General features: G+C 34.7%; 2 protein-coding genes across 4 annotated transcripts; both read left to right on the forward strand.

Annotated features, from left to right (window-relative positions):
• Positions 1–1,358: 1,358 nt before the first annotated feature.
• Positions 1,359–17,335, forward strand: LOC150106092 (TNF receptor-associated factor 4-like). Of its 3 annotated transcripts, XM_090394481.1 has the most exons (9): positions 1,359–1,885; positions 4,117–4,351; positions 12,127–12,288; positions 12,763–12,921; positions 13,121–13,285; positions 13,722–13,880; positions 16,065–16,223; positions 16,621–16,753; positions 16,912–17,335. In XM_090394481.1, the coding sequence occupies exons 3-8, from the start codon at positions 12,169–12,171 to the stop codon at positions 16,750–16,752; spliced, it is 894 nt and encodes a 297-aa protein (XP_090250607.1). In that variant the 5' UTR covers positions 1,359–1,885; positions 4,117–4,351; positions 12,127–12,168; the 3' UTR covers position 16,753; positions 16,912–17,335. The 3 variants fall into 3 exon arrangements, with proteins under 3 accessions (XP_090250607.1, XP_090250608.1, XP_090250609.1); XM_090394482.1 differs by lacking the exons at positions 1,359–1,885; positions 4,117–4,351 and adding an exon at positions 8,573–10,710; XM_090394483.1 differs by lacking the exons at positions 1,359–1,885; positions 4,117–4,351 and having other exon boundaries at positions 11,361–12,288.
• LOC150106093 (BTB/POZ domain-containing protein 2-like) lies at positions 4,125–5,067 on the forward strand. Its single transcript, XM_090394628.1, has 3 exons — positions 4,125–4,351; positions 4,439–4,587; positions 4,640–5,067. Exons 1-3 carry the CDS (start codon positions 4,125–4,127, stop codon positions 5,065–5,067), a joined length of 804 nt encoding a protein of 267 aa, XP_090250754.1.
• Positions 17,336–17,881: the final 546 nt, after the last annotated feature.

Consider the following 17,881-nt stretch of genomic DNA (forward strand, 5'->3'; position numbering starts at 1 on the left):
TCACTCAGGATCATTCTCAAGAGGTATCCTTACAAAATCCAACACGTACAGGAACTGAAACAAACCGATTTCGAGAGAGGTCATGAATTTGCAAATTGGGCTTTTCAACAGATGGAAAACAATACGGACTGGAGTATATATAATACGTACAATACATGACGAGGCGCACGTTTCGCTTAATGGAAGCGTAAATGCACACAACTGCCACATCTGGGCGAGAGAGAACCCACACTCGATTGTGGAAGAGCCTTTGCATCAGCCAAAGGTGACAGCATGGTGTGGGTTCACTGCGTCATTAATCATCGGCCCCTTTTTCTTTGAGGAAGTCCACAGTGGTACATTTCGAACTGTTTCTGTCACAGGCGAGCATTGTTCTGCGCTTTTAAGATACACCATCATTCCCTCCTTGTAAGAGGCAAGCGATGGAGCACCTCCTTGTAAGAGGTGCTCCATCCTGCATAGTGTAACATGCAGGATGGAACACCTCTGCACATCACAGGTCCTGTCCAGCACCTGCTGCGATCGACAATTGGTGATGACCGTGTCCTCAGTCGCTCTTTCCCGCACGAATGGCCACCAAGAACTCCAGACCTTACACCTTGTGACTTTTGGTTATGGGGCTACTTGAAGTCACAGGTGTACAGAGGTCGGCCGACGTCATTGGCCATGTTGAAAGAAGCTATTCGCCATCATGTGACAGCAATTACAGCTGAAACCCTCTTCGATACTGTGCAGGGTGTCGTGCCATGTCTGACGTCCATTCTCATAAATGACGGCCGTCACATTGAATATTTGTAATCCTAGCTGCGTTGCTAACTGTGCTGCGCCACTGCACAAACTACTGACACAACTGAAGCGCCGCCTATCGGTGGCAAATGTAACTATTCTGGTAATAAAATTTTTTGTTATTAAAAAAAAAATCCCATGTCTTTCTGTGCATTTCTGTGAAAACCGCATCGTTCTACTGTCTATACTTTTCGAATTATTGAATTTTTACTTTTTCTGTTACTTTTGGATCACTCGGTATATATATATGTAATCCAGAAAATTTCAGTTGAGAGCTGTACGTTGTCTTCTCATAAAGTAAAAGAAAGAAAGAAAGAAAGAAAAAGGAAAAAAAAAAGTGTTGTTTAGAAATACTTATTAGTCTTCTTACAAAAGACTCATTTTTTTAAAAAAAATTAATATGCTTTATTCTTTCCATAATAAAATATGCTTCAAAGTGATGATTTATATTATAATTTTCAAAAAAAATTATTTTCTGTTATTTATTTAATTCAAAATTCCCAATACTTTTGTTCTGAATTCATGAATGAAATCAGCTATGAGTGCAACTGACAGCATTTCAAAGTTGTTATTTATTTGTAGTTGTTTTTCTTTTGCAGTTGATGTTGACCAAATTATAAAAAAAACGAATATCAAAAGCAGTACAAAATATTTAAATATGCTTCCATTACTAGCAATTACCTTTTAGTCAATATTTTTAATATTTTAAAACTTGCTATTGGTAGAGTTCTTTTAAAGTGCCAAATTTCGTTTTATATTTTCTGTACGTTTGGAGATGTGACAGAAAACTACACATCGGCATAAAGTTTCGTTATCGCCAATGCAGCTTTCATACTTCAGCTTGACGTTGCAATAATCCTCGTTGTTTGATAAAGAACACATTCCCGGTTAGCGGCGATCTAGAAAGCGCCATCTAGCAGAAGACGTCATTTCCTGTTGTTTAGTTTAAGAAGTTTTCTCTCGTCAAAAATTGTGAAATTTGTTAAATCGTTGCTGATATTTCTGAACAAAAAATAATTTAATTTCATTATTTTATCATCAACTGGGATTGTATTTAAGCACTTGTATATTCACAGTGTTTGTCGTGGTATTAAAACAGGTAAATGTCGTCGTTAATTTGCAATATTTTCTTATTCTTAGTTACACTTATAAATTTAGTGTTACGTGGGAATCAACCTAGGTATATCTCATTGTAATTGCTGCAAAAATACTCTTTTTGTTTGTTTTGAGACTACGAAGCTGTCCCTCCAGGATTTATTCAGAAAGTACTATAATTGTTTCTTACAGCAGTTTTAAACTACCTGATAAGTAAATGACAGAGAAAAATTACTGTGCATTCATAAGGGCATTGGATTTATTGGATACTTGTTTACTGTTTCTTTCACTTCAGTTGTAAAATATATAACTAATATATAAATTAATTCGAATTCTTTGTATTATCGAAACACATATTATCCATCAGAGATCTTAATTTTTTTCCCCATTACTAATCATAAATATAGTGAATGAATGAAATTAATGTTATTATTTTGTTACATTACCATTTAAGATGTTAATCTGTTCTATGGAAGATATTAATTCTTATTTAATTTTTTTATTGATCTGCTGTGTATGTATTCATCTCGATTCTGGACATATATTTTCCAACATTGAAAAATTCATGGTCATGACTTTTGATCGAGTTTTTGATGTCCTTAAAGAATATGAGAAATAAATTCTTCATTGCTTTAAATTGATATCTACCCAGATGACTCATTAGAGTATTGTATAAATCAATGGGTCTTAGAGATGTCTGAATTATAGGCTAGATCTGTAGACTAGATTTTTACGATTTTATCGTTTGCTACATCCTGAATAAGACACATTTTTGATTGCTTTTAGACAACATCAGAAATAATCCGCGCACGCGTGTGTGTCAGAGAGAGAGCCAGGTTAACTGGGTCACAGAGACCTTTCATCACCTTATGATTTCTAAAGCCGACCACTTGTGATGGAGATTGCTTTTAATATTTTAATATAATGAACTTATACACGAGTCAGTTTGAGATCAGGTTAAAGTCTGTCTGAAAATGATGAAAGGCCATTGAAAGTTGTTTATACATTGTGGTTCAAAATTCCACGTACAAACTCTGAGGGGAGGTAGAGAACATCAACGTCGACCGTATTCACATAGGAAAGCATGACCGGAAACGCCACCGGAAGGTACTAACTGGGACACAAAGATATAGAAATAACACAAGGCAGTAAGTAGTGTGAAAAACTTTATTAGGCGGAACTGAACAGTTCAATAGTAGTTGGATACATAATATGGTAAACAATGTGCATGTCTACCATCTCAGCGTTCGTAAAACGACGCATGTTCTTCGTACGACGTCGAAAGCTTGAATGAGGAAGCCCCAATTGCTCATCTGGAGCGCTGGCGAACAGCGCCACCTATCACTTTTGGGTGGCGTTTCCGATCATGCTTTCCTATGTGAATATGGTTGATTTTGATGTTCTCTATCGCCCCTCAAAGTTTTTACGCGGATTTTTGATCCACCCTGTACATGGATATTATCTGTTATTTGCATATTTACAAAATTTACACTCTAACAAATTGTCGAATAAGTAAAATGATGACATTGCCCTTGTGAAATATTTGAAATACTTGAGACTGGTTAAACGTATGGTTCGTGATGCGTACGCCTTAGAGTGGAAGAGTGGCAAATTGAGTGCTGTACAGTTTTTTTGCTTTGGGATCACTGCAGTTTTGTACACTGATGACACAGCATCTAATTAAAAGAAGGGAATTCAGTTTTTGCAGATAACGAAAAATTCGGAGTAATATCGTTAAAAATAATTCTTATGTAGTATTTACTAAAATATATAGTTTATAGTTTCTGTATTCGGCTTTGAAATAATGTTGGATTTAATATCCACTTAATTTATATAATTTTGCATCACCGAAATGAAACCTTTGGCTCTTTATTTTAGTGAATTCTTTACGCACCGACCTAGAGTTTGCTTACGAAAAATGCTTACCTCTCTGACACTTCAAGGTCCTTAGTATTGAGAGTTTTTGCTCTCTTAGGATTTCTTCCGGAATTTCGCCCCGGTGAGAGGGCTTGTCTTGAGAAAGAAATTTGACGGGGATAAACAATATATATATATATATATATATATATATATATATATATATATATATATTGTATATAAACAATATATATATATATATAAACAATATATATATATATATATATATATATATATATATATATATTGTTTCGGGAATGGGCTGAAATATTTTCAAGAAATATAAAATGCGTTAATATGAACCTCTTTTCGTTTTAGAGATTACCATGGGGACAATGAAAGAAATACTGCAGTCCTTAGTAGAGAATCCAAGATTCGCCGATGTAGTGTTCGTAGTTGGTGATGGTGATCAATTAGAAGAAATTGCAGCTCACAAACTGTTACTTGTGCTTCGAAGTCCTGTTTTTGAAGAAATGTTTTCTGATTGTAAGAATCAAGTGGTCCAAATATTGCTTCCTGATGTTACAGCAAAAGCGTTCTCTGTTTTGATCAGGTGATTCATTTCAATTATTTCGTTCAATAGATTTTGTATTTACTGCATTTCCGCATTCTAATTCGTTCGTTAATTTTTTTTTTTCAGGTATCTGTATACAGATGACATTTACATACCATCTGTGGATACAGCTATGGGTGTTTACTTTCTTGCAAACAACTATAAATTGCCGCTTCTTAAAGATAAGACTGTAGAATTTTTAATGGAAAATACCACAGTTGAGAGCGAATGTGTTTGTAAAGTTTATGAATTTACCAAGCATAATAACCCGAAGCATCTTGTTTACAGGTGTCAATACATCATTGACAGACACAGAGAGCATCCTCAAGTCTCTTGATTTCTTAAATTGTCAGAAAGACACTACTGTGCAGTTCATAGCTAGTAGACGGGCTCTAACTCTTCGCTCTGAATATTCTCTGTTCGATGCCGTCCATAACAGGGGATTGAACCAGTTTGCAAAGCAACGGATTCAAGTGAAAACAGAAGAATTAAGAAGATTTCTGGCTGATATTTTTATTCATATCAGGTTTCGTCTGATGTCAGCAAGAGAACTGGTTAATGTGATCGATACAGGATTGTTTTCATATCAAGAGGTGGGTCCATTGTTGTCCAAATCATTAAATCCTGAGAATCAAACAAAAGTTCTTCCTCAATTTGGAAGCAATCTGAATTATCCAAGGAAATCGTTTGCACCTGAAGAAATCTTCATATGTTGATATTTATAAAAACAAGTAAAAAAAAAAAAAAAAAAACGTTTCATCTCCATTTTTTAAAATTATATTTAAAAATTATATTTTGCAGCTCAGTAGAAGTGGCGTTTGCACTCTACAGCGCTTGACCGCACGAAGAAAGGATTTGGTGGTTCAAATCTAGTCGCCGACTAGAGGAAATTTTTCTAAGCCTTTTTTCGGCCGGTTCCCGAGTTAGTCGATCTCTGGCATGTGCTAACGGGTTTTTCGTCCCGTAAACTCAAGAAAATCGACTGTAGAACCCACACTATTTTCAGACATTAAAAATATTGTGTTAGGGTTAGAGACCACGAGATGGCGGCACTAGCTTGCCGCCTTCTTTACTGCGTACCGATGAATCAGTGATAGCCCTGGGCCAGCTATCTTTGATTGGCTACCAGTGGAGATTGAACTGCCCACTCAGTCTCCATAAGTTAGATAGGGTAATCGGCCCCGCCTACTCCCTATACGGGAAAAACATAGGTTAGCTGATTTTGTTTTATTTTTTATATTTTGCAACGTTTAGTTGAAGATACACACTGCTGTGGAATTATGGTAAAAACGTTTAACAAAATGTTGAGTACAACAAGTTGTTATATTGCTGCATAAAACTGTGCCAACGTACTGTTTAATATGCAAAATTACTAAAGCCTAATTATAGAAATATATTTTCATGGACATTTTAAAAACTGTAACTCTTGTATTTCCAATTTTTGTTTAATTTGTATTAAAACATTGAGTAGACAAAGGTAATAAATTTCCCATCTCAAAAATTGAGATAATCTTTAAGAAACACCCTTAATAGTATTATTCATATAATAATAGAATTTGCTTTTTGTGCTGAAGAGACAAGAGTAAATTCTATTCCTCCGAAATCCTGTAGTGCTAGCAAGCAATCACAAAAATGAAATTTAAATAAAGTTTTAAATTGAATTAAATATGGATGCTTATTTCACATGTATAACGTAATGTTTCTAACAGCCATATTGCTATACATCTGACACAGGACGCCGTCAGATTTGTCATCTTAATGAATCACAACTATAAAAAAAATAAGAACTAAGTAATTTACTTTCACAAATGTTATTCCGGGAAAGGCAATTGGTTCCACAATGGTAGACAACTTGAAGAAAAACGCTAACAATTCTAGTACGATTCTAATCGCCAAACTTTAAATAGGCCTTTTTTGAAAGCCAGTTCTCAAGTTAGTCGATTTCTGATATCAGGATTTTCAACTGGAAACTGCAGACAATAATACACTGCTTAGAAAGAAGACAGCGGACACCGTAGTGTGAGGAACAAACAGCCATGGCGAACACCTGATTAAGATGTAGGACCTTTTTCGCTGCGATGACTGCAGCAGTTCTACAAGCATACTTTCCACAAGCATACTTTAGTGATCAATGGGAATTTTGGACCATTTTCCTGTAGGCATGTAATGAGATCCTGGACTGTTGTGTCCCTTGACCTCACCAGTTCATCCACAGATGTTGAATAGAGAAGAGATCAGGGCTCTGTGGAGGCCAATTGTGGTGACGTTCATGTCCACAAACCACGCAGTTATTATAGCACCAGTCTTATGACATGGTGCATTTCTTGCTGAAAGAGACAAGGGTTATTTCCATAGAAACGCTGAAAAGTAAGATGCATTGCATTTTCCGGAAAGTTCAGACACATGTCTCTGAGTTCAGTGTTCGTGGCACCACAAACAGAGTTCCGAGGCCAAGCTAGGAAAAATAGGACAATGCCATCTCCGAATCTCAAAGTTGTGGTTACGCACTCTGGTAAGAGACGTTCACTAGGCATTCGCCTTACCGGCACCCATCCATTTGCTCAGTAAGGGATTTATCGTGTTTGTCACTCCATAACAAGCTTTTCAAGCTTTCACTTCCTACAGTACATGCCCTTTGCACCATTGAAGATAATGCTGCATGTTGGTTCGGATAATGTGGACTTGAATATTACGATTATACCATAGGAACCGATGTTGTGAGCCTCGGTTCTGAATGTTTTTGTGCAGATTCGTGTTCCGGTGGAATTCGTGTTCCAGTAGAGACTTAATGCGCGGAACCGTCGTGACCGTGGTTGGTCGTCCAATGCGAGTATCATTTCTAGCTGATTTCCAGCGCTTCTATCTCAGTATGGTGTCACTCACTGTTGATCTAGTCAGGCCCAGTTTGTGAAACATTTGCCGAAGAGATAAGCCTTCAACAAGGTTCTGTCACAACACCTCTTACAAACTCCTTCAATTCCTTTCTCGCAGACATTTCACCCTTCCAAGTCAGTTGCACAGAATTTGAAGCATATTTCTCCTATTTATACCGGCTGCAAACTCGTTACATGGTATGATACACCTTGCCTATGGGAGTGTCCGTTGCTTTTTTCTAAGCAGTGTATTTAGCGAATAACACGGCTGCATTTAAAAGGAAACATACACATACACAAAGAATGTCTGTACTATTAGAAGAGATAAAGTTGTCCTTTAAAAAAAAAAGGAACTGAAATGTTAATATATATATAATATATTATGTATACAGTATATGGGTATGGGTATATATGTATGTATATGAATATATATGGTAAATATATGTTATTAAATATGTTATTAAACAAAGATTTGTTACAATAACGCAATGTATATTAAAGGTAAAAAATTAATGCCTGCATATTCGAATGCAGATGTAAATATGTAACCCACCAGCTGTATAGGTGTGGGAATAGAAATGAGTGATGTAAAGAGTAAAAATAACATGAAAAAAAAGAAGATATATAGCACTAATGTAATTGGTTAGTAACATATATGAAAATAGAAATATCTAAAATATTATGTGTAAAAACAAAAGGAGAAAAAAATCTACTTGCAAACTGATATTGTCAACATATTAGAATAATATGTAAACAACAACAACCATGTTATGTAAATATTGCACATAGATTGTAAATATTTGTATATAGTTCCGCATGTACATAGCATGTTGATTATACAAATAAAATGTCAGTGGTAGAGCATTCAACTGCAGATCGAGATGCTGGTTCAATCCCGAGCTTCCCCTGTACTTTTTCCCCCTTGCCTTTGCATTAATTTTTATAATAAAAAAAATACTGTTGATAACCATAATTCACAAGTTTAGGAAAAACCAAAATTTTCAACTTTGATGTACCACCAGATTTTGGCTTTTTCCATGTACCTTTTCAACTTTTGTTATGCACCACGAGATGGCGGCAGTTGTCCGCCGTGCACTCATTTCCGGATGACTATAAAATTATTCATGCTACCATAGTGAAGGTTAAGTACAGAGTTGAGTGCTTGCAATTTTCATAAAGTTTCAGTAAAGACTAAACGGCCACACATATTTCCATCAGGGGATAAACGACGTTAGTGGATTTATTAATTTTATTTTTAAAATGAAAGACATTCTAATTTATAGGAATGCTACATTGCAAACTGCCTTAAGCTCAAGGTTGGTTGATTGGTAGACCGTCTGCTACTAATGGCTCACGCAAAAAGTTAAGCAAGTTTGAGAGAGGTTAGTAGTTGGAAGGATTCAATCGTTCGATGCTGTTGGTACACTCTCCCTTGATGAGTCTTTGGACTCCCTGGAGATGTCACATAATAATGATAATAAAATTTTCTGTTGAATATATTTCAACTAAATGCGTTTTAATGTAGTTTAGTAGTTCCAAGCTTTGTAAAACCAATAAACAAAGAAAGGCACACCATGATTGGACGAAAGACTTCTCAATCTATAGCCAAATGCTCTACTACTACTAAGCTACCAATCCATTTATTATTATTATTATTATTATTATTATTATTATTAACTCACTTGGAGTCAAAGATTTATTCAGGGAGAGAGTTTTATAGCATTACAACATTATACAATTAATACAAACGTTAATAGAATCCACAGACATCACAGAAGACTATTCTGCTTGCAAGATACCCATCAAACGGGACCTGAACTCATACGCACTGTTAGCATTCGCAACACATTTAGACAATGTAATCCTTTTACCGTCAACACTCCATCTAGAAAAATAAAACTGGAAGGGACTTTATTCTTATCGCTTTATTTTATTCTACCATCTAAAAACTCTGTTTTCCTGTAAATACCTTCCAACTGCTTAAATGTCTCAATCATATCATCGCTTCGTCCTGTATCTGCCTGCATATTACATGCTTTCAATCTTCTTGGCTAAATCAATCTATCCTCATTTCTACACTGATATCATTTCTGCCAACCTGTCTTTGCATCCCTCTCCTAAATTTCTTCAACTACTTTACATTAACGTAACCAGAATGGAACACAATAGAGCAGATGTAGGTTGATCAGCGCCCGTATCCAGTAAAATCATTACTATTTTATTATTTTATTCCTACTAATTACTGCACTCCAAAAGTAGGACAGCAATTCTGTAAGCTGCCTTTACAACATGCTCCTTGAATTTAAATATCGATCCCCATCATCACCTCAAAATTCCGTGTCTTCACCATCATATACAGAACCATGTTGTCTTCTGCATACAGTGTATCTCGACATATCAAGTCTCCCATCTGCAGATCCAAAACGTCAAAATCTTTCACTTAGCGATCGAAGGCTAAAAGATGATATCCATATCATCACCTTTCAGCCTTTCAGCATATTCAAATCCTCCTGAAGAACAAACTTAACAACCTTCCTTATCTTAACATCATCCAAAACTAACTAATATTTTATTGGAGACCAATGACAATATCCCTGATATCAACGTCTAAAAGCTTTGGTACGGATATAGCGCCTTGTGGAAGCCTACTGGTATCTTTCTTTCTCCCATCGGACAGCCTTTTTTTTTTAATCTTTTCCTTTTTTTTTTTTTTTTTGCTATGTTTTGTATTACCTCTAAGAAATCCTCCAAGTCAATGAAATCTTATTGGATTTTCTATTATACAATACATACCTTTAGAATTAATCGTTCTATCATGTGTATTAAGCAAGTTTGTTTCTAGGAAGCTTAGTTAGCCCTGGGCCGTACTAGGCCGTTAAGCCTAACGCGAAAAATGAAAATAGAAGGGCATTTGTATGTGTATACATAGACTGTGTATGTGTTTAAATAACAGTTTCGTGTTTTTTAAGCTAGAAAAAGGCAGAAAATGAAGAACAGTATAAACAAAGAATATATCTTAAGGGGATGGTTTCAAATCTAGACAAGTGTCGTTCGTATATTAGTCGGATCCAGCTATCACTTCGAGTTCTAAATACAAGATGCCCTAGTATCCATTCTCTATTTCTGGGACGCTCTTGTTTCTTGATTTCCATGTTTACACCTATTCCTATCTGCTGGCGTAACGCAGATAGCAACTGTGTCGTAACAAAGATTAATTTCTGTATGAGTACATAACGATTAGATTCCCAGAGAATGGAAATTCGTTTATGATATCATTCTTCAATGTGAGTCACATCGATTGATAATAAATTGCTTTATAAGTGACAGAAATATATTTACAATCAGCTGCTGAGTGTAGTTTAAAAGACATTAATTGTATGACGAGTGTTGTTGCTTCTCACGGAGTCTGCTTTCATAATTAAGGATTTTTGATTACAAATTCAATTGAGGATCTTATAATCACTGGTTTTACCGGTCCTACAAGAGGTAAGTGATGTGCGTATGGTATATATTATTTATTTACAAAAATATTTAATTATATAAATCAATTAAATAAATTACACAATTATATATAACGGATATTATATATCCTTTTTTATTATAGCCAGAATCACATCTTTGGGAGCTAATGAAAATAAAACCTTTTGTCATAGAAGTTGCTTTGATTTCCATTACTTAAAACCCTCTATTTAGTGATTCCTGTGTCAGAAAGATATATTATCATAAGTGAACTAACTCTCTATAGGTGCGCACATTGTAACCTGGTCTCTTCTATGAATCAACAGTTCGAAAACTGTTGGTTCAGGAAAGTTATCGGAAATATTATTATTAAATTAAATTATTATTAAATTATTAAATTATATCGGAAATATTATTCATAAGCTTTGAAAAATGTGAATCTGGCTATAATAAAAAAGAAGGATATATAATATCCTTTACATATAATAACTTAATTATGTATGCCAGAATGATCAATTACATAAATTTCTTATTAATCCTCTGATTTTGTGATAAAAAGATAAGATCGAGACAATACATTTTGACGATATATATATATATATATATATATATATATATATATAGTCAAAACTTCATCGGGACTTACAGTAATGTATACTGTGTTGTGGTGTTATGTTAACTTATGTACTGTATTCTAATTTTTTCCCTTTTATATTAGATTAATTACAATATTAATACTATGCTGTGATTTCTATATCTACATTATAATAATGTAAATTGATGTGTAAGAAGCTGTCAGTAGTAAATGTACAATTTGTGGCCGTCTTATTATACAAGTATAGCACACAATGAACGTTATGAGAAGAAATTTTCGGATCTTATACGTCCAGTCCCTTTGTACGCCGTCATATACTGTAATTAAAATTTGGAATAATTTCGAAATTGTTGTTAATTAATTAGTAGTTAATATTCACTTAATTTTAAACCGTCAATGGATAATTCGAAAGATATTTGAAAACGAAATAATGATAATATGCTAGCTGGAAGCTCTGGATTTGAGAATACAGTATGTGTTAGTTGAATCAGTAATTTGTATCAATGCGCGACGTAGGATTGCCCTACATTTGTAATACAGATTACTGATTATGGCATATCGAAGAGCATGTACTTTTTTCCGTATCTGTTTACACAAACACGTTACAAAAACGAACTCACAAGAAGTGTCAGATACTCTGGTTCCTGTTAGGCAAGTAGTCGCTTATCAGCTGGTGAACACACAGCTGATAAACGCTACATTTCGATTTTTAAAAAAAGCGAGATCCTCCTACTCTATTTGTCTTGGCGTGATGTTTATCTTTAAATATTTCAGTTTGATAAACACGTTATCAAACGTTAAGCTGGTGACGAATAATCATATTGAAGAAATTCTCACTTTATTCATAGGCCTACCTTTTTGTGAAATCATCACTGAGAAAGCCCTTGGAAATGTTTGAAATGGAAAATATTGACGAGAATCCAAATGTGCATCCGAATGCCGATGATCTAACGATACTGTTAACGCCTCTTGACTGTCACCACAATGAACTTCAAGGCGAAAACTCTCAGGTATGTGAATGATTTTACTTTTTTGTGTGTGTGTGCGTGCGTGTGTGTGTGTGTGTGTGTGTGTTGCATAACTCAAAATACATTATAGCAATTCGAATCATGCATACACACACACACACACACACACACACACACACACACACACACACACACACACACACACATAGAGAGAGAGAGAATCAGAATTGGTTATTCTACTGTGACATTGGTCGAGTTCGTTCCCGACCTGTCTACATCAGAAGGAACTTACACATGGGCATCAGAAATTAGACCACACTGCCAACACTTGTAACATACTGGACTCATGGTCCCTCCTGCTTTAGACATAGTTCCAACCAACTCAATCCAATAACTAACCTTAACCCTTTTAGAACAATTTTCATGTTTATTATCATAATCCAATATGATATAAAGATAAACATTTGATCAGCGAGTCATTAAGATATTAAAAAATTCGCTGTTTTCCTCTTTCAGGCCCATCAAAATACGCGTGAAAATTCAAAGGTAACGTGTAGCCATTGCAAAACTAGTCTGCTAAGGAAAAGACTGCAAGTACATTTAAATAGGAGGTGTCCTAAACTATGGAAGAAATGTCCAAGCTGCTGGAAGAAATTTTCTGTCAAAGATTTTCGAGTGAGTATATAATCGTTTTTTTTTTTTTGTTTTTAATAATAAGAAAACATAGTGAACGTTAGATTACGATAAGTCAATAATTATTAATTGGTATGAATCGAAAAGTCAATATATATTAATATACAAACAAAACGTAAAGCGCGAGAGTATAAGTAAGAGTATTAGTATATCTTATTTTTTTATTTTATTATTTTCACAGGAGCACGCCTTTACCTGTCGCGATTCTGTAACAGAATGCGATAGCACTAGTCCATGGATAAATGAATGTGAGACAAACTTCGACAATGACATGGAACAAGAATGTCGAATTACATGGAAGGATTGTCCTCATTGTTCAACGAAGATTCCGGATGAACATTTCGATGTAAGTATAAATAAATCAATAAAAAGTTGAATTAATAGATGTTTCGACGCATCCACCTATCGAAATCCTACATAAAATTATGGATATATATTATGATCGAATCTTCCGGTGTGATAGCACCGCTATGCATCTTTCCAAATGGTTAGCTCGACTTTGCAAAATACGTAGAAGATTTCTAAATTATAACTTCTAAAGCTTTAATCGTTCCAAACACATAAAGGATTAAGTCCTGTCTGATTTACAAAGGACTAAAAGCTATTAATGTTCATCTAAATGGTTAATACAAACCTCAAGAAGAAACTCTTGAAATATTATTAATACTTAATGTCATTTTCCTTAATTTAACTTTAATTAAAACTACATATTTACTAAAATTACGCCTAAGACTATGTGTGGTGAATTTATCAAGTAAGCGAATGTCCCATTCCTTTCACAGGATCACACGCTGACATGTCTTTTAGGTATGACCCAATGTGACCATTGTCAATGTACTCTGTACAAAAAGAACTTGAGTCGCCACCTCAGTTACAAGTGCCGAGAAGTCTGGAAGAAATGTCCATACTGTTCTCAAAAAGTACTTGTCGAAGATTTTAACGTAAGTATGATCAAAAGATCTTTACGAAGTAAATTTGCATTTTCATAGTATTGAGAGAGAGAGAGAACCAACAAACGTATAATTTATTATTAATACTAGTTTGGCTATTATATGTCTGTTATTGTCATTATTAATTATCAAGGTAGTCTCTTTCGCACAACCGGTAACTATTGCAAAAATTTGGATCGAATCCAGAAAAGTGTTATAAGAACTTTTGAATAAAGGAGATAGTCGGTTGCGCAAGTTTCGCAACTTCCCAGAATTTTCTTCACAGGAACATTTTTTTTTTCTTTTCTTAAAACACACAAACCAGTCAGAAAATGTGCTCAATACATATAACGCACTGATCTCACAACCTTATTTGCTTTAGTCATAATCAGGGGATGCTGGCGCATAGGCACTACGGAACTGCAGCACCCCAAATTTCTCTCGATATATAAAGCCGTTAGGGAAAAGAACACCAGGACGTCCTCTTAAACGATTCAACGATGACTTCTAAGGCCGGAACAGGCCATGCTAGGCTTAAATCCTTGATACGCATGATGATGATGATGATAAATGTATTTATTAATTTATTTATATTTGCTTGTAATATTTAATTTTATCATCAACAATCCTATACAATTCTCTTATTTTGTATAAAAAATAATAAAAACCAATCTTGTAGCACTTAGGAGGGCGAAGGAGTGTAATTCACGATTATGTAAAAATAAAATCCATTATCATAACCCCAATAATGTTCTAAAATTAAAACTATAACAAATGTTATGCCTTTAATTGTAATGTCCAAATATTTAAAAAGACGGAGTAAACACGATAAGCACTACGAACAGTCTACTACTGGCGCAAACTGCATATAAACAACAGTGGAACTGCGCGACAGACAGTGTCGCATTACGCTAACAGTTCACATCTCACTATGACGTGAATACGCTTGCGCACGTAGCAAATACTAGCAATATATCACAGTGTCACGCTAGCAGCACTGTGTTTACCACAGTGTCATATTGCTACGCGCGCAAGCATATGCACGTCATAGTGAGATGCGAGCTATTAGCGTAATGCGGCACTGTTTGTCGCGCAGTTCCACTGTTGTTTATATGCAGTTTGCGCCAGTAGTAGACTGTTCGTAGTGCTTATCGTGTTTACTCCGTCTTTTTAAATATTTGGACATCACAATTAAAGACATAACATGAAACAAAACAAGAAGAATATATTTTATATTTAAGTAATTTTGAATTATACCAAACTGTATAATTTTATCGATAATAAACAATATAGTTTCATGTTTATTTTTTTTTAAATTCTTACCATAATTTTGATATTTTATCCAAACACGTATACACTGTATTTACAGCATGTATGTATATTTCGAAAGTTGCAGCACCCACGCGATTTCAAGCCACGAGTCGCCAATGGTCATAATTGCTACATGGTTATCAACAATAAAGCTCAGGTCTGTAGCATCAATGCTTAGACAAACAATCTCTTTGATAAAATATCAGCAGAAATCATCAAACATAAATAGAACCATAAGATGAGTGAAGGATAAATGATCAAATATTTCATATATGTTGACACAGCTTCGCATCTCAACAGTGAGGCCCAGTGACACGAAGACAGCAATGGGGATGAGTAACAGGTTTGGGGATGAGTAACAGGACTAAATACAACATGGATGTGGTCACGGACATCCTGTACTTTCTCTAGGTTTTAACACGTTCATTGCCAAGCTGAAAATTGGAATTTCGTGTGGTGGCCAAATTTTTTTTATTACTTTTATTTAGTTAGCGACGTTCACGCGATATCGCGTGATTGGCAATGAGCGTGTTAAAGACTTAAAATCAAGATATGAGATCGAAAGATTCGTTTCCCAGACCTAGAATTACAAGCAATCTGAGAGCAATCTCAAAAGGTGGCCATTAGCAGTGCCTTTAGCAGTAGTACCTAAAAGGGTGTTGTTGGTTTATTGTGACTGTCCGGAAATACTTGCGTAGCACCTTCGTAGTTATTAAGCAGTTTTGACACTTAATTTTTGCACATTACTTGTTCTGGTCGCATTGAAACATTACTGACGATATTCGCAATTAGAACACATTTATTGCAGCAGTAAAAAATCAATTCACTGTAAATATTTACTTACATTATTAAAATTTAATTTCGACCATTTGTTTTTTTCCACAGAGTCATGAAATCATATGTGGAACAGAACCAATTCATTGTCCGAACTGCGATACTGAGTTGAGTGGAAAAATTCTAAATGAACTCATTACCGACCGATATACTACAATGCAAAAGAAATGTCGTTTGTGCCAAGGTGTATTCCATAAAACTCAAATCAAAGTAAGTAGTTGCTTAATGATAAATTTGGGCAGATTTTGATGCCACTTTCGCCATTATTTCTGTGATTTTTAAAACGGTTTTTAATTATTAACTTACTTCGTTCACTCGAGTATCAAATTATGAATAAAAATTACAAAGATAATGTGACGAGAGATGGCGCTACAGTTTCTGAATATTTATGCTTCTGTAATAGATCAAATTTCTTATCTATTGACAAGTTAGTGCTTGAGTTTAAACGGTAAATTGCAAGCGACTCAAATGAAAACAACTACATAATTCTGCTGAACAAATATTTTGTAATAAAGATCAAACAAGTAAATTTTATTACCAGCTAGAAATTTAGCAAATTATATTCACATGTTTTTCAGGTGTGTTTCATATGTGTTTTCTCTCATAGGTACACAAAGCGAACTGTGGGTTTGCTTGGATATTCTGTCCCCTTTGCGACACGAAAGTTCAAAGGCAAAGCTTGGATAAACACATCAAGAAAAATTGTTCGTACTTTGAAGAGCTGTTCCAAATCTTTTGACGTAAGTAAAATATTATAAATTGTCCTTAACTGCGACCTATTCTTACTAGAGTTCTTCACGATATTGCATAATTTTAGATTTTAAAACAACCACAATATAAAAAGATTGTCATTATTTATATATATCTACAATAATAGGCTTTTTTTTATTTTTTTTAGATCCTGATCGCAAGCGAAGTTGTCTAAGGGAATAAGCACTCATCTGTCGTTCTGCAAGTTGCATGGTCGTCCCCGAATAACTTATTTTTGTTCTGTAACTCCACTAAACGTTTTGTAACTTCAACAGCTGTATTGACTACCGTTCTAATTTCTTGTTGCGATCATATAACATTTTTCACGTAAATCTGCGTATGTGTAACTAAATTCAAGCATGATTTGCATTATACGTAAGCCCTGATAATTATTTATTGTTTATACTGATAAACTGTTTGGTCTCTTACATAAAAACGTGAACGATATTGTACAGAAAAACTTCTTAGCCGTTCAATTTGAATTTGCCATATTTGAATTTGCCAGTCACCTTTTGTTACATATTTTCCACTTTTGTAGAATAATGAAGTCAAAATAAAGTTTGAATATATTATTATTGTTATTATTATTATTATTATTATTATGTGACACCTCCAGGGAGTCCAAAGACTCATCGAGGGAGGGCACCTACTCTACAGCTCTCTCTACCACTCAATCCACCAACTACAACGAAACGCAACTACACAACCGCCATCTATCGCCCATATATGAAGCCACTAGTTTTGAGTTGATTAGGCAATTGTTGTCTACTTTAATGATTACCATTTATTTTGTGCAAACTGTATTAAAATAATCTGTAGGAATTTAAATTTTTAATGAAATTGCTTAGATTAATTACCTCTCTTAATCTAAATTATAAATAATTTTATGAGCGCTTGCGACAGCAAGAAATGCAATTTTTTTAAAATAATATACGACAAGGCTGTCATTCGTTATTTCAACACAATGAGGCGTGGCCATATTCTGAGGCGTGTACATTCAGAACGAATATCAAGCGAGAGAATAACGTCTCTGATTCGTTACTGGATACAAGGCAAGCCCTTCCCGAAGTAACTAGATCCACTCATATCCTTTGTAAAGTATTTTACTTTCTGCTACT

Source organism: Typopeltis vanoorti, chromosome 6 (assembly GCF_054136105.1).
Source record: "Typopeltis vanoorti isolate ZY-2024b chromosome 6, IOZ_Tvanoo_1.0, whole genome shotgun sequence".
Taxonomy (NCBI): Eukaryota; Metazoa; Arthropoda; class Arachnida; order Uropygi; family Thelyphonidae; genus Typopeltis; species Typopeltis vanoorti.